This window comes from Papaver somniferum, chromosome 10, assembly GCF_003573695.1.
Source record: "Papaver somniferum cultivar HN1 chromosome 10, ASM357369v1, whole genome shotgun sequence".
In the NCBI taxonomy this organism is placed as follows: domain Eukaryota; kingdom Viridiplantae; phylum Streptophyta; class Magnoliopsida; order Ranunculales; family Papaveraceae; genus Papaver; species Papaver somniferum.
The window spans coordinates 52,250,175-52,267,378 of record NC_039367.1 but is presented as its reverse complement, the minus strand read 5'-3'; the positions used below and the strand labels follow the sequence as shown (position 1 = coordinate 52,267,378).

The 17,204-nt window shown below is 38.8% G+C and overlaps 1 protein-coding gene across 2 annotated transcripts; it reads right to left on the bottom strand.

Annotated features, from left to right (window-relative positions):
* Positions 1–282: 282 nt before the first annotated feature.
* LOC113318242 lies at positions 283–3,974 on the bottom strand. Of its 2 annotated transcripts, none has more exons than XM_026566377.1 (2): positions 1,201–3,974; positions 283–1,119 (listed from the first exon to the last, which is right to left on the bottom strand). In XM_026566377.1, exons 1-2 carry the CDS (start codon positions 2,587–2,589, stop codon positions 670–672), a joined length of 1,839 nt encoding a protein of 612 aa, XP_026422162.1. In that variant the 5' UTR covers positions 2,590–3,974; the 3' UTR covers positions 283–669. The 2 variants fall into 2 exon arrangements, with proteins under 2 accessions (XP_026422162.1, XP_026422163.1); XM_026566378.1 differs by having other exon boundaries at positions 283–1,754; positions 3,199–3,974.
* Positions 3,975–17,204: the final 13,230 nt, after the last annotated feature.

Below are 17,204 nucleotides of genomic sequence, written 5' to 3'. Positions count from 1 at the left end.
ACCGACTAGGCTACTCATGCCAAATATTAAAATATCATTATTTTAACATTTTTCAAATTTTGATCAAACGAGCAAAGTTCTACTTGGTCATTCGAGCAAAATCAAGAATTTCAGTCAAAGATCGAACTCTTCTGAAAATTCAAAATATTGCTCAAACGCACATCAGAAAATGCCGAAATGTTATGCACCTAGATGTACATAACATGAGGGGATAGATAGATTGAGGATAAACCTCACCCAATTCCGAAGAATCGAGCTTCTCTGGTTCAAATGAACACAGCCTAGGAACAAAGTTCTATTTTGATTAATAATTTTGGATTACCTTTCTCTTACAGACTCTGAGCTTATATATTTAGGTATTCTATCCTAACATCCAACGAATAAAAATAGCCCAGGTGGTTGCATCCAAGGCACCCCCTACAACTGATAATAGCAAACACTAATTAGCTAAATACTACCAACTGTAACTTACACTAAATACCGACACTCAACAGGATATGGGCACTCTCTCACATATAGTAGGTACATGACATTCCCTTCCCCTACGAAACATCCTTGTCCTCAAGGATGAGCGGCGAGTCGGCAACTTCAGTTACACAAGGTTGTTTTGGAGCCTGGCGGTGCAGTTGTGAAAACGTGAAGCCGCAGTGGCAGTGCCCACTATCTCCTTCAGCCGTTGTTGAACCATATGCAAGAGTCAAAACCGCTGTGATAGTACAATGAGACACCCTTGGTAACTGACAATTCTTTGTGTAAAAGTCTTGAATAAGAAGTGCTGCTTCCTTGCCAGCTAAAGGAAAAATATAATTCTCCAAGTACTTTCCACGCCGTACTACTCCCTTGACCTGTACAGTGCTTGCTACCCTTTTGTGGAAGTTGTCGAAGCTCCCGCGCGACCAGTATCATTCCCAAATATATAACTATTTCCATACTATAAATACTGCCAGTAGCAAAATCAAACCTGGCCTCGGATGTGAGGAGAAAGGCTAGCTGCCCCTTCACTATTCTAGCTCTCAGAAATTGACTACCAATACAATCCTTGACTGTAAGCCATAGTGCAACCTGACCAGGACTTCGCTCCAGTATATCATTGGGCTGAGCATCATTATCGGCTGCAAGCTTCCATATCAAAGGAAATACCCTCAGTGAGGCGAATTGAAAGTTGGCCCCCATAGTGTGGAGATAAAAATGATTGCTCACATTGGAGATAGAAGCTGGAAGGACCGCCAAGAGGATTTCACGTTGTTTCGAAAGAATCTGAAGCACAAGAATATGTCTCTCATACAGCTTATGACTACCAATACTATTCTCAGCTTCCACAGACAACCACACAAATAAAAACATAATTAAGGTTGCCCATAACAAATCCATTTGGTACCAATGGTCTAAATCAAAATCATAAACAGGTGGCCCACTTGAAGAATCCATGACAATATACCCAGCGAACCCCTTCCCACGATCAAATAAGTAGCAAGTGTAAACAAAGTATAGAGAGGAAAAATTACCACTATTCAGACTCCACAGGTGAATATAGCCATATGATTCAGGTTGATTATAGTGTAAGTAGCAAGGGCTAGTCCTTATGACAGAGTGCAGAAATACCTGGCCACCTTCAACTTTAAGCAGTTGTAAATAAGCATTGCCAGCTGAGGTACAATATGAGTTCACAAGCCTGGAAAGAGAGAAGTAAACTCCAATAAACACCATATGAGGCCTCACAAAAGGAGAATGCCGACACAATCCTCTGACATTCCCTGCATCCCAGAAGGCCATAAGAAACAAAATTAATCCCCACGGCAAGGACGTCACAAACACTAATGGAATGTCAATCACTGTAAGTAGCAGCTGTAATGCCATCATCTTTCCATAAAGCTCCAAGTGGAAGTGGCTTCCTCTGGGTTGATACACCAGACTCCAAGGTGGAAAACACCAAAAAATTTCATCAAGAGCAGAGCACGGAGACAAACTAGCAAACATGACAAAAGTTAAATAGCCTACTGCAAGTGTTGTTAGAACATGATCAGCTCGATAAACAGATTCAGAACCGTAGGCAGCCGTCCATTTCGATACAAGAAACACAGTCACCCCATAAGTAATTGTAACCACACAACATTTATAAGAAGTTGTAAAAGTAAAATACCCTTGATTACCTAACAACTTTCCTCTATCATATATCCAGCGAGCAAATTTGATGATAAGGAAGAGACATTCATTCACTATGAACTTGTAACTTATTTGCGCTGTTGTAAGTAGTAAGATAAAATCATTTCCACCAGTATAAATCATACAAGCAGGTACAATTGAGCAAGAATTAGATAGACCAAAACTGAATTCATAGGCAACCACAGAATTAGAAAGTCTCTGAATTAGTTCGAATCCTTTTCCACGATTACGACAATGCTCTTGGATGAAACTAGGAGAGAAGATAGTTGAAGTGAACGGAATCTTGTGGAGCATTAGAAAAATAAAATTTACTTCCCTCCACATATCAACCATATGAAACATCAACTGATTATACCGCTCAAAAGTAATTACTCTAGCCAGTAAGAATAATAAAAATCTACCTCTTTCAGTTATTTGAGCAAACATTTTTTCGCAGCATGTATTGCAAAATCATAAACACATAAATGAGGAAACGAATGTATAAACTGCAATTATGAGTCATGCCGTAGTCTAAGAAGCAATTGAAGAAGACATGTCCCATAAGTAAGTGATGGTAACACAGTACACTTACCTCGATCAAGTAAGGAGCGAGTATCAATTGTAGCAAAACAAGAAACCCATACAATGAGGTCGATCTCTTTACCACGATCAAACACAGTGCTGTTAGGATCGATATTAAGGAAGAGACGTACATCAACAATTAAATTGTAACGCACTGTAGGCATGAAGGCTCTTAACTCATGATGTAAACTAAGTTGGAGCTTCCAGAAAATACCATCAGCGCCATTACTCCTCCAAACTACACCCTCATCTAAGACATCCCACGGTGCTCGTGCCTGGTCAATTTCAACTATTCTAGACAATCTTCTCTATTCCAACAAACAGCTTACTCTCATGAGTCTCATCAAAAATTGTATCATCATCAACACACAAACTAACAATCAAATGCCTAGATCGATAATTTGAGTGGTACCCAAAGCTAGAAATCCATACAATAAACATTAGAATACTTCAATGAAATAAGGCCATACTTACCTCTATCGAATAATGAACGAGTGTCATTAAGAGGGAAAGAAGAACGAGCCACATAATTTGATTTGCTGTAGAGAATAGACAATAACTCCTTGAAGCATTCATGATTTTCGAATTTCTCCCCAAACTTGTTGAAGTGAAATTCTAGAGAAGAATCGTTCACCTCACCAATTTTGGTTCGATTCAACTCGGAGAAGTATATCATCTCAGTTTTAGCAACTGCTTCAGACTGGAATCTCACATCATCAAGTGACTCAAGATCTTCGTTTTCAGCAAAGAAATTTTGAGGTATCAACTCCAAATCTGAAGATTCATCACTATGTGTAGAAGCAACTTTCACTCGGTGAGGAGGTTGATGAGATAAAGTAGTATCCTTAAGAAACAAGATCTTATCCAATTTCTTCCCCGCTCTGTCTAACAATTTGCCCCACCTTTGGAGGCCGTCCTCTCTATTTACACAGTTTTTGTCCATCAAATAAAACAAATACCACGAAACGCAAGTGTCGAACTCATCACTTGCTAACCTTTCCAGTTTCAATATTGATACCAATTTTCCATTCATTTGTACCCATTTTTCACTTGGTAAACTCTGAATTTCAGAGATCTGTTGATGAGTTTCAACGAATACCTCCATGGATCGAACGAATCTGATACCAATTGTTATGTACCTAGATGTACATAACAGGAGGGGATAGATGGATTGAGGATAAACCTCACCCAATTACGAAGAATCGAGCTTCTCTGATTCAAATGAACACAGCCTAAGAACAAAGTTCTGTTTTGATTAATAATTTTGGATTACCTTTCTCTTACAGACTCTGAGCTTATATATTTAGGTATTCTATCCGAACATCCAACGAATAAAAATAGCCTAGGTGGTTGCATCCAAGGCACCCCATACAACTGATAATAGCAAACACTAATTAGCTAAATACTACCAACCGTAACTTACACTAAATACCGACACTCAACAGGATATGAGCACTCTCTCACATATAGTAAGTACATGACACGAAACTCTCAGGACTGAGACACAGACATTATGGTGACACGGGCTTGCTTCCTTGACTGACCAAGGCTGGTCCTAAGGTTTGCAAGGAGCCGGTCCCACACATTCTTATAATTTTGACCTAATTTGCTCAATTGCTCATATTGGGTCCAAACTCTTTCCAACCAACTTGGAATTTGCTCAAACTACCATCCGCTGGTCCCACGACCACCAAGGGCCAGTTTTATGCGCACTTGGTCGGTCACTCACTTTTACATAATTAGGTTTTATCACCTAATGCTCAATCGAGCACTATTTCAATAAATGATGAAACCGACATTTAATCATCATTCTTTCACCAACTGGCCAACTAAGGACCTGGTGCACGCTCGCTCGAGCGCTTGGGCGCCACATGGACTCCCTCATTCCATGTGGTCGGTCCCTCCCTCACTCGTGACCTATTTTCAACAATTCATCAATTGACGAACAATTGATCAAAAAATTAGGGTTTTGAACAAACGCTCCACAAAATCATCATTCTGAGCAAGTTCAAACACTAATAAATTTATGTTGATCCAGCAATCAACATCTGGATTAATTATATAATATTCGGTAGTCTACCGATATTTTAATTAATATTTTATTGGGTCACATCATCAATAAAAAATTCGTCGAATTGAGCAATACTTGCTCAGTTACTCGAATATTGATCCAACTATCAATATTCAGTAATTTATCAGTAATTCGTCGAATTAAGTAATACTTGCTCAGTTACTCGAATATTGATCCAACTATCAATATTCAGTAATTTATAAGTAATTCGTCGAATTGAGCAATACTTGCCCAGTTACTCGAATATTAATCTAACTATCAATATTCAGTAATTCGTCGAACTGAGCAATACTTGCTCAGTTGCTCAAGTATTGATCCAACTATCGATATTTAGATGCTTAGTTGCTCGAATTTACAATATTTGCTCAGACGAGCAATATCTAAGAACGTCTAACATGTTCAATCCATGAATCATCGAGCATTCGATCACTCATGCCCGATTCAACAAAACTTAGACTCATTGTCTAATCAATCAGCAACTGACTAATAAAATACACGTTTATCGTGCAGACTCCATGATTCGTGAGACATCAATCACGTCACATGGGGGGATATCAATTAGGGTTTTCGTCTGGCGGCCTACGACACGTGGATTCATCCACGATGAGAAATGTGAGTAAGTCGTGCAAACGGTTGAAGGAGTTAGCAAAGTAGTGGATGGACGGTTAACCAAGTCTCCGCACGACCTGGAACTGGTTTCACCACGATTTCCCACTTCCCACTCTTTCACTCAAGAAACCGTTACACTTACAGGGATCAGGGTTTTACTATTCTGACAATATAAATAAGTCTCTCAATCCATGATTGAGAGGACAACATTCGTCTACACAGAATTTCTCGAGCAATTACTCTCAAGAATTCGTCAATCTCCCGGAACTTATTCGAACTCATCAGTTCACAAAAAACTTGCAGAAACCTTCAACACATCCACAATCTTTGATCATCATTGACCCCACACAATTCTCATCTTTCCTCCTACAGATCAACCCATCTCCCTCTTTGCGACCGAATTGACTCTGGAACGGCCATTGACTTGGTTTAGGCCGGAGTCCTACAGATTGATCTCTCGAATCTAAGAACTCCCTTTGCAGTGCATCTGTGTGAGGTTGAACAGTTTGCTCGGTTGAGGAGTCTCGACAACACGCTCGTCTCTTCAATTCCCTGAAAAACCAGCAAATCGTTTTTCCTCATCTATAGATTGGCGACCACAATGGGAGATTAATCTCTCGGTTGCAATCTCAATTCGTCAAAATGGTTGATCTTAGGTCAGGTTCAGTAACAAATCCTAACACAAACAACGCTAGCACTAACAGTGGTACTCCAGTAACTACTCCTGCTTCCAAAACCGGTGTTGTTGATACCACTCCTCCTCAAACCAACGTCGGCAACCATCCTCTTTTCGGCCGGTCTCCCGAAGAAATCAGATAAAATCCTCCTACCATAACTGATCTTATGAAGGTACAAGATACTATCGCCGAAAATCATATTGCCATGGCTGCAACACAGAAAGAGTTATGCAATTATGTCAAAACTCTCACCGACAAGATGTAAGAAAAAACCCAAGAGAAAGGAAAATCCAAAGAAACATCTTCGAACGCTGATCCTGAAGTCACTCTGATCCATGTAGTAGATGATGATGAAGTCCACAAGGATGCAGACTGTTAGAGCATAGCTCGGTCGACCTCGCATGCATTGCTATCTCAAGCATGTTTGTCAATGTTAGTGATCAAAACTATGAGTCTTGATTTCTAGCCTACATAGCTAAGTCTCGGACAAGGATAGAAAAGTGTAGTTGATCTCAAGGACTTCATGGCGATTCATCATACAACGACGAAGATCTACTCAAGGAACCGTGGAACTTCATCAACAAAAAGGTATGTGGAGACTTGAACTTATCCATCACTCAAAAGTCTATCTCTTCTATCTCATACTTCTTATGAGACAAAAGTCGTATGTTATATAGAATGGATCATACACATTTGATATTTCGATCCGAGTATATCTCGCCTATCTATATCTCGAAATCATGTGTTGATAAAGCGTTTCGCTTTGATCAAGTTTATCTTCACCTAGTGACGAAAGTCATGAAAATTTTCAATTACTTTGAGAATTGCTCTGACGCGAAACGGTCTGTGAATAACGGCTATATAACGTCCTCTGAGAATGTCTCAATGATTGGAATGAGAGTTTAGATTACATAACCATGTATTCCTTAATCCGAAGTTTTCGAACTTTGTTGATTGAGAGAAACCGGAGGAATTGGCTTTGCCAAGTCCGCGAACCCAGTCCGCGAACTCAGTCCACGAACTTGCGGAAGTTTTTGTACCGAGAATTTCTGTTGGGATTGTCCAAAAACTCGATTGCATGTAAGTCCGCGAACTGGCGAAAGTCTCTTTGCCGAGATTTTCTGCTGAGTTTGGAAAACTCCACCGGTTGTCTTAAGTCCGTGAACTTGTTTGTGAGCTTAAGAGGTTATGATCTAAAGATGTGCTCTAAACATGAAACTTAAATTACTAAGGAATTCTTTATGCTAACCGTGGCTATAAATTTCATGATACGATTCAATCGAATCGAATCATCTTTGTTTCGATTGTGTCTTGTGTAGTTACATAAGATCTCATAGCAATTGAACAACTCTTTAACTAGTTCATTTGAGTCAATTGAACTAGTTATGGTAAAGAAGAGCAAGGTTAATATGAAATGCTCATATGGTTAACCTTTTGGGTTACTATGTTGAACCAACATACACGTACACGTTTGGGAATGGTTTTCAAAAACCCAGTAAACGTCTACCCAAGTGTGTGTGACAAGCTAAGTTTTCGATCTAACGGTTGAGAAATATTAGCTTGAATCTAAATCAGGTTTTCATCTAACGGTGAATATGGATTGCTTTGTAACTAAGGAAAATCCCTGATTTGAAGGCTATATAAATGAGACATCTAGCATTGTGCAAAACTAATCCCCACACGTCTTTGTGATACTAGTGCGCTCGCTAGAGTCGATTCTCCTTTAACCCTTGGTTTTCTTCTCTAAAACCAGGTTAACGACTTAAGGACTTCATTAGGATTGTGAAGCCAGACTGATGCTACTTTTATCGTAGTTGTGCGATCTTATCTTGCATCTTCTATCGTACGAGTACAATCTTTGATTAGCTTGAGATCGTGAGAGTTCTCCGATAGGCAAGATAAAGAAGTCACAAAAATCTTCGTCTCACTGTTTGTGATTCCTCAACAAACCGCCTGTGTAGTCAGGAAGGATTGTAGAGAGGTGAATGATTAATCTAGTTTGTTCTTCGGGAATATAAGACCGGATTATCAATTGGTTCCTGTTCACCTTGATTTCATATCTTAAGACGGAACAAAAACCTAGGGTTTATTTGTGGGAGACAAATTTATCCTTTGATAGACTTTTCTGTGTGAGACAGATTTGTTTATTATCAAGTCTGCGATTTTGGGTTGCAGCAACTCTTGGTTGTGGGTGAGATCAGCTAAGGGAATCAAGTGCGCACTATCCTGCTGGGATCAGAGGCGTAGGATTACAACTGTACCTTGGATCGGTGGGAAACTGATTGGGGTTCAACTATAGTCCAGTCCGAAGTTAACTTGGAGTAGGCTAGTGTCTGTAGCGTCTTAATACAGTGTGTATTCAATCTGGACTAGGTCTCGGGGGTTTTCTGCATTTGCGGTTTCCTCGTTAACAAAAATTCTGGTGTCTGTGTTATTTCTTTTCCACATTATATTTTATATAATTGAAATAATACAGGTTGTGCGTTCGTGATCATCAATTGGAAATCCAACCTTTGGTTGTTGTTTGATATTGATTGATCCTTGGACATTGGTCTTTGGTACCGTCCAAGTTATTCCTTGTATTTGATAAAGACTCGCTATTGATTTTAGCTTGAGTAAAAATCAAATCAAGAGAGAGAGATTAACTCCTTGAGATACTTTTATCTAGATTAAGTCTAACTGTCTAGTTGATTCTCTAGCAAAGTATTTCGGAGTTAGTCCATACAGATTGCTAAGAGAAATATTGGGTGGTGTTGTTAGACCCCTGATTTTTCAATTGGTATCAGAGATGGCAAACACGTTAAAGACCTCATCAGTCTGTGTTTGTAGCGATCTGACTCTATGGACAAAGGTGTCATCTCTGTAAACGTACCACCAGTCTTCGATGGCTCAAACTACCTATGGTGGAAAGTTGTTATGCGCAAATTTCTTCAGTCGCGTAACTTCCAATCATGGATCTATGTTGTGTATGGCTATGAAACTCCCGTTGTTATGGAAAGAGATGCATTTGTACCTAAAGATTTTTTTATGTATGATGCTACCGAGTTAATTGCTGCAAGGCAAAACTCTGATGGGCTGAACGCCATCTTGCATGCTATTACCACAAATCTTCGACATCATGTGGCCTCATGCACCACATCTAAAGAAGCTTGGGATACTTTGGAAAGCGTATTTGAAGGTAGCCCCAGTGATAAGGAAGCTAGAATTCAAAACCTTAATTCCGAATGGGAAGACCTTTATATGGCAGAAGAAGAATCATTTGACAATTTTTATCACAAACTGTCTGAAATTGTTAATGCATCATGTGCGTTGGGTAAGACCATTCCTGAAAAGGAAATTGTGATGAAAATCCTCCGATCGCTGCCATCCAGATACGAATCCAAAAGACATGCCATCATTGAGGGAAATAACCTTAATACTCTTTCGCGAAACACACTTGTCGAAAAACTTAGGATTTTCGATCGCGAATACATGTCAAGAAATGACCATCAATTGTCTAGCAATCATGTCACTTCTCCTGATTGTAAGACCTGTCGTCCTAAATTGACAAACGAGAAAAGTGAGAATTGCTTTATTTCTACGTTGTCTCTGTTTATACAGAAACTTAAGAAAATACTCAGACGTAGCAAAGGAAAGTCTCAAAAAGAAACTCCGTTAGTCAATGAAAAGGATAAGAATATCCAGAAAAGTCGTACTAAGGAAACTGGTCTTACGTGCTATAAAAGTGTTCAAGTCACTTCGAAAGATCCAGAAACTGAGGTAAGAGAGATAACTAAAGCATGGATGAATACTCTTGATTATTGCCCTGAGGAAATCTATGGTTGATCTCACAGTCTTTTTGCTGAAAATCATTCTCATGATTCATTCATGCATGTCCGTCTGTGTCTCATGAGTTGGGTCAACAAACCTGTCTTGACTTTGCGTTGAACTCTAGGAGTTTCTTGGAAAAGGATCTAACAAATCTCTTTGTTCATTTGAGTTTATCTAAGGATCATATTAGCACGATAAATCAAAAACAGTCCTGCCTGGCTAACCATTGTATGCTGGAAAAGAAAAGGAAGTCTACCTTTCATCAAAAGGTGTTTTCAAAAACGGCACAGGATTTGCAAAGATCTGCAGTCAAGTTTTTTAAAATTGTGATTACAATGGATAGGAAAGTTCTTCATAACTCTTCTTTGAATAAGCAGAAACCTAGTGGAATGGATGGTTTCTCTCTTTGCAAATATTATCCCAATCCAACCTTGGATTGGAGGCCTTATGCTCAGTAATCTTGTTGAAAAATGATTCTTGTGTTCTCTTCCTCTTATACAAGAATCATGATATACAAGAGGACTGTAATATAATCTTGTTATTTTCTGTTCGTGCTTTTACCAGGTCTTTTTCGTGAACGGCTTCAGCTTTTTGGATAACCAACTTCTGTTAGGGTTTGGTAAAAAGGGTATTTCTGGGAATTCTACACCTGTATTTCTTTTTAAAGCTCTACCTCTTAAGCACTCTCATTTCATCTTCTCTATCATGTCCTCCTCTAGTCCTTCAAGTAAAGAAAGTGATGTATGGATGGTTCTATTTCCTTCGACGAAGGTTCGTTTCGATTCTTCTGACAATGAGATGTGTTATGACAAAAATGTATCTTCTTCTAATGAGAACCCTTCTGTCTCTCAGTTCGATAAGCTCTCTTCAACCATGAATTTCGTCTTGGAATAAGTTCGTTCTCTGAAAAATGAACTTGAAGTTTCTTCCAAAAGACTTGAGGAGAAAATGGATAGTCTTGAATCAAGGATTGACCTAATCGAAGATGAGCTTGAAGAATATAGGGAATACGAGAAGAAAATTCAAGGTAAGTGAAATGATTTTTAAGAAGTGTAGATATCTAGTATGTCTTCTTTTTGAATTAGTTGGAATAATAACTAGTGTTTTCAATAGCGATGATTGTGACTACACATAACTATTTTTGTTTTCATCTTCTTATGTTATTTTTTGGGTTTATTGGTTTTTAAATTCTAAAAATGTTTGGAGGATGATGTTATTCCAGTATTGATCGTTATGATATTGCAATTTGATTATGGGATATGTTGTTTGCGTCCGTGAACTTGAAGGTCCCATATGCTGTCAAAAGTAAAGTCGTTCATGAATTGGTATTCGTATTAATGAAAGGACGAATGGACTTTTGAAAATTAAAAAAGTTATGCCTATGCAGTCATGTATTTGATGGAAAATAGGATAAAATCTTTTGTTTGACAAGGATAAAGTCTATTATGTTGTTATGATGGAAAATAGAATAAATCCTTGTATGTTATCCACAGTATTGATCTTCATTGATCCATTTTGTTATGTTTTACCATGAAGGCTCCATTGTGTGTCTTATGTTGATCACGATACAACGAAGTCGATTATTCTTATTGTCTTTGTTGGTTGTTCCATAAGATGCTATATGTTGAGCATTATGAACTAAATTAATCATCTTGGTTGGTTATTTAGTTATTTGCTCCGAAAGTCTTCTTTTGTCGAGCAAATCCTTTGACAATTAAATTGATTACTTTTGTGATTAGTTTGATTGTTTGTATTCCAATTAGATTAATTATAAGATTCTCTTGTAATTATTTTGGTTGAGTTTTCATATATTCCACAAGTTCTTGTGTTGATTATATGAACGACTATACAAATCATGTTGTATTGGTTGATGTAGTCGTATATTCCGTAAGGTTTTCCCTTATGTTGAGTATGTGAACGATTAAGTTAGTCGTCTCCGTATGATTACCTTAGTCGTAGCTCCGTAAGTTTACTTATATTGAGAACTTTCAGTTAAATTGATCACTTTTGTGGTTTGATTTAGTTGCGTATTCCAATTAAATTAATCATGGGTTTTCTTGTGATGAATTTGGTTGAGTTTTGGATATAGAAAATCATTTCTATGGTTTTTGGTGTCCAATTTAAAAATCCTTCTTTTCTTTCGAAATTAAGATCGCTCTTGTTGTTCTTTCGAGAATGACATCAAATGGGGGAGAGTTCTTTTTAACTTGTGCTTAATGGTAATAACTTGCGGGGTGTGCGGTTGTGGAATTTTATAGGGGTTATCTTGTATCTTAAAACTCCTTGATGGATGCATTTAGTTTCGGCTTTATGATTGCATCTAAATTAAGTTGGTATGTATTTTTCTTTTAGTCTATGAAATGTCTCTTGTGGAAATTTCATTATGATCCCGTTCTTGTACCTTTGCCAATTTTATTGACAAAAAGGGGGAGAAATATTGTAGTTCACACTACAAATACATATGGTTTTTGGATCATTGTGTAATGGGGAGTGGTTTCCATGATCGAGATGGAGTATTGACTAAGGGGGAGTGATACATATCACCATAGTATTATTGTTAAAGTCGTGATACAATTGGACTTTGATGTTACATAATAATACTATGACACTGTATAATAATGATCGAGAATCTTGATTTCTCTCATTGTTATAACTATGGATCTTCAACAACGGTGATGCTAAACTTACAACATTTGGGATCATTGGAGTACTTGGAAGGACGAAGATTTCAGGGAACGTTGAAGATTAGACTATGGAATAGGAACCACTAAAGTTTATCTTTTTTGTATTCCATATGTATTAATAGTTTTGTCACTAAAATTGACAAAGGGGGAGATTGTTAGAGCATAGCTCAGTCGACCTCGCATGCGTTGCTATCTCAAGCATGTTTATCAATGTTAGTGATCAAAACTACGAGTCTTGATTTCTAGCCTACATAGCTAAGTCTCGGACTAGGATAAAAAAGTATAGTTGAGCTCAAGGACTTCATGGCGATTCATCATACAATGACGAAGATCTACTCAAGGAACCATGGAACTTCATCAACAAAAAGGTATGTGGAGACTTGAACTTATCTATCACTCAAAAGTCTATCTCTTCTATCTCCTACTTCTTATGAGACAAAAGTCGTATGCTATATAGACTGGATCATACACATTTGGTATTTTGAGCCGAGTATATCTCGCCTATCTATATCTCGAAATCATGTGTTGGTATAGCGTTTCGCTTTGATCAAGTTTATCTTCACCTAGTGACGAAAGTCATGAAAAGTTTGAATTACTTTGAGAATTGCTCTGACGCGAAACGGTCTGTGAATAACGACTATATAACGTCCTCTGAGAATGTCTCAATGATTGTAATGAGAGTTTAGATTACATAACCATGTATTCCTTAATCCGAAGTTTTCGAACTTTGTTGATTAAGAGAAACCGGAGGAATTGGCTTTGCCAAGTCCGCGAACTCAGTCCGCGAACTGACGGAAGTTCTTGTATCGAGAATTTCTGCTGGGATTTTTCAAAAACTCTTTTGCGTGTAAGTCCGCGAACCTAGTCCACGAACTGGCGAAAGTCTTTTTGCCGAGATTTTCTGCTGAGTTTGGAAAACTCCACCGGTTGTCTTAAGTCCGCGAACTTGTTTGTGAGCTTAAGAGGTTATGATCTAAAGATGTGCTCTGAACATGAAACTTAAATTACTAAGGAATGCTTTATGCAAACCGTGGCTTTAAATTTCATGAGCCGATTCAATCAAATCGAATCATCGTTGTTTCAATTGCGTCTTGTGTAGTTACATAAGATCTCATAGCAATTGAACAACTCTTTAACTAGTTCATTTGAGTCAATTGAACTAGTTATGGTGAAGAAGAACAAGGTTAATATGAAATGCTCATATGGTTAACCTTTTGGGTTACTATGTTGAACCAACATACACGTACACGTTTGGGAATGGTTTTCACAAACCCAGTAAACGTCTACCCAAGTGTGTGTGACAATCTAAGTTTTGGATCTAATGGTTGAGAAATATTAGCTTGAACTTAAATCAGGTTTTCATCTAACGGCGAATATGGATTGCTTTGTAACTAAGGAAAAACCCTGATTTGAAGGCTATATAAGGGAGACATCTAGCATTGTGCAAAACTATCCTCACACGTCTGTGTGATACTAGTGCGCTTGCTAGAGTCGATTCTCCTTTAACCCTTGGTTTTCTTCTCTAAAACCAGGTTAACGACTTAAAGACTTCATTGGGATTGTGAAGCCAAACCGATACTACTTTATCGTAGTTGTGTGATCTGATCTTGCATCTTCTATCGTACGAGTACAATCTTTGATTGGATTGAGATCGTGAGAGTTCTCCGATAGGCAAGATAAAGAAGTCACAAACATCTTCGTCTCACTGTTTGTGATTTCTTGACAAACCGCCTGTGTAGTCAGGAAGGATTATAGAGAGGTGATTGATTAATCTAGGCTGTTTTTCGGGAATATAAGATCAGATTATCAATTGATTCCTGTTCACTTTGATTTCATATCTTAAGACGGAAAAAAACCTAGGGTTTATCTATGGGAGACAGATTTATCCTTTGATAGACTCTTCTGTGTGAGACAGATTTGTTTATTATCAAGTCTGCGATTTTGGGTTGCAGCAACTCTTGGTTGTGGGTGAGATCAGCCAAGGTAATCAAGTGTGCAGTATCCTGCTGGGATCAGAGGCGTAGGATTACAACTGTACCTTGGATCGGTGGGAGACTGATTGGGGTTCAACTATAGTCCAGTCCGAAGTTAGCTTGGAGTAGGCTAGTGTCTGTAGCGGCTTAATACAGTGTGTATTCAATCTGGACTAGGTTCCGGGGTTTTTCTGCATTTGCGGTTTCCTCGTTAACAAAACTTCTGGTGTATGTGTTATTTCTTTTCCGCGTTATATTTTATATAATTGAAATAATACAGGTTGTGCGTTCGTGATCATCAATTGGAAATCCAACCTTTGGTTGTTGATTGATATTGATTGATCCTTGGACATTGGTCTTTGGTACCGTCCAAGTTATTCCTTGTATTTGATAAAGACTCGCTATTGATTTTAGCTTGAGTAAAAATCAAATCAAGAGAGAGAGATTAACTCCTTGAGATACTTTTATCTAGATTGAGTCTGACTGTCTAGTTGATTCTCTAGCAAAGTATTTCGGAGTTAGTCCATACAGATTGCTAAGCGAAATATTGGGTGGTGTTGTTAGACCCCCGCTTTTTCACAGACAACCAGCCAATGAAGGAACATGCAAGATTCATCACCCGTGAGGACCTGGAACGCTTCATGGAGGATCGAGGAAAAGACAAAACACCATTTGTTCATCATATCCTGCTGCACGAAGAATTCCTCTCCTGAAGGGTTACACCTCTCCAACGTTCACTATGTACAACGGAACGGGGAACGCTCGAGAACATTCTCTCGATTCCTGGAAGCACTAGGCGAACATGAACACAACCATGTCGTCCGTCTGAAGGAATTCTCGAAATCTCTGACAGGTCAAGCATACACATGGTACAACAACATTGCATCTGAGAGCATCACTGGCTGGGGAGAAATGGTTAATGCAATCTACCGGAAATACTTCTTCGTCTCAAAGCAGATTACTCTCTCCGACTTAGGAAGAATGTCTCAGAAGAGTAATGAACATCCGAACGACTATGTGAAGAGGTTCGTAGTCCAAGCTTTGGATTTTCATGACCCGAATGTCACTGAACAACAACTAGGGGACTTGTGCATCAACGGAATGATCCCATTCTACAGAGCCTTGCTGGAAAATCTTCGGTTCCAGACTTTTTTAGAGCTTCATGAAGCATCCAAACGATCAACGACTACTGCACCTGCTTTACTGGAAAGAGCAAAGTCTACAAGGTCGAGGAACCTCGAAGGAGCCGACGCCTGGTCAACAATCAGTACAATCTCCAGCCTTTAACAAACGTTGTTGCCGAAAGGAATGAAAGGAAAGCGGAGACACATAACGCTTCTCCAACATCCCAGCCTCCTCTGAAGGCGCGAAGAAAAGATAACCAATCCTGAAATGCACAAACCTCGACCCAGCGTCAACGAACGGGGAAATGATTAGACAGACTCAAACTTCTCTCTTCTCATGAAGGAGTGATCGAGTTACTAGAAGTCTGGGTTCAAGATGGTGCAATCAAATTGTTGTTCATCATGAGAGAACCAACTGAAGAAGAAATGGAGGATCCCAGGTACTGCCTCCTTCATAGGTTCATCAATCATCCAACAAGTAACTGCAATATTTTGAAGAACATCTTCAAAGAGAATGTTGATCCATAAGAGATTCAACTGGGGACTGAAGGAGTACACAAGAATCATCTCCCAGTCAGACATTTACACTCTCTGAACAACCAGTCAAAGAAGTGGTTCAATCGTTGATTGAGCATATCTGTGAAATTGCTCTATCTGTCTAAGGCACAAAGAAAAGACATGTTCACAACACCGAATTACATTGTGACAAACTTCTGTCCATCCCGGAAATACTCCTTAAACCTTCATTCACAGATAAGGAGATGCACGACTGGGTACTTTTTACCACATTCCATCTCAGAGGAAATGAATTCGGAAGAATGTTGATTGATGCCAACACCGCCATCAACGTCATTCCACTGAAAACCCTCAGATGCGCATGCATCACTCGACAAGAAGCTACTCGTGATCCCATCATAAACCTTGAAGGAACACTCGGAAATACTTATGGATACATCACTCTCAAAGTGAACATAAGTTCAACCTGGACAGAAACCAAGTTTCACATAATCAGGAAGATCCATATGTTCTTCAAACGAGCGTGAATCCACGCTGAAAAATGGGTACTTACAAAGCGCCTTTGGTTGCACATTTCTCCAACGAAGAAAGTTTTGATCCAGAAGATTTGGCGGACATTCCATCATCAAAGAACTTGGAGGAATTTCGAACTTTGGAGAGGTTGAGGCAAGGATCTGCAAAAGATGTATAGACATTCATCAAGAGGTTACACACTCAGGAAAGTCTCATTCCTTCCATGGCTATATCATTTATTTCCTCACATGCTATCCTAGCATGGGGACTCAATTCTGCTAGCAACTCTGCAAGACGTTATGAATGGTAGCTTTACCGTATTATTATTTTACCAAGTGGTTGAATATGATATTTCTCCGAATCGAGCACTGAGACATTCATTACTGAGATAATGTCTAAGCATGACAAATAACACCTTGGCGTTTCTCCATAGCTTTGCAGGAGTGTCCATGTGTTCCATAAAATCATAAAGCTTTGATGTCTGCACAAGTGTTGAATCCCAC

Excerpts from the sequence above, each read along its gene's own strand:
- LOC113318242 (XM_026566377.1), bottom strand. The coding sequence starts at position 2,589 with ATGTTTGCTCAAATAACTGAAAGAGGTAGATTTTTATTATTCTTACTG. Across the intron at positions 1,120-1,200 it reads TTCCAGCTTCTATCTCCAAT|CTTGCAGCCGATAATGATGC; the intron begins GTGAGCAATCAT and ends TTGATATGGAAG.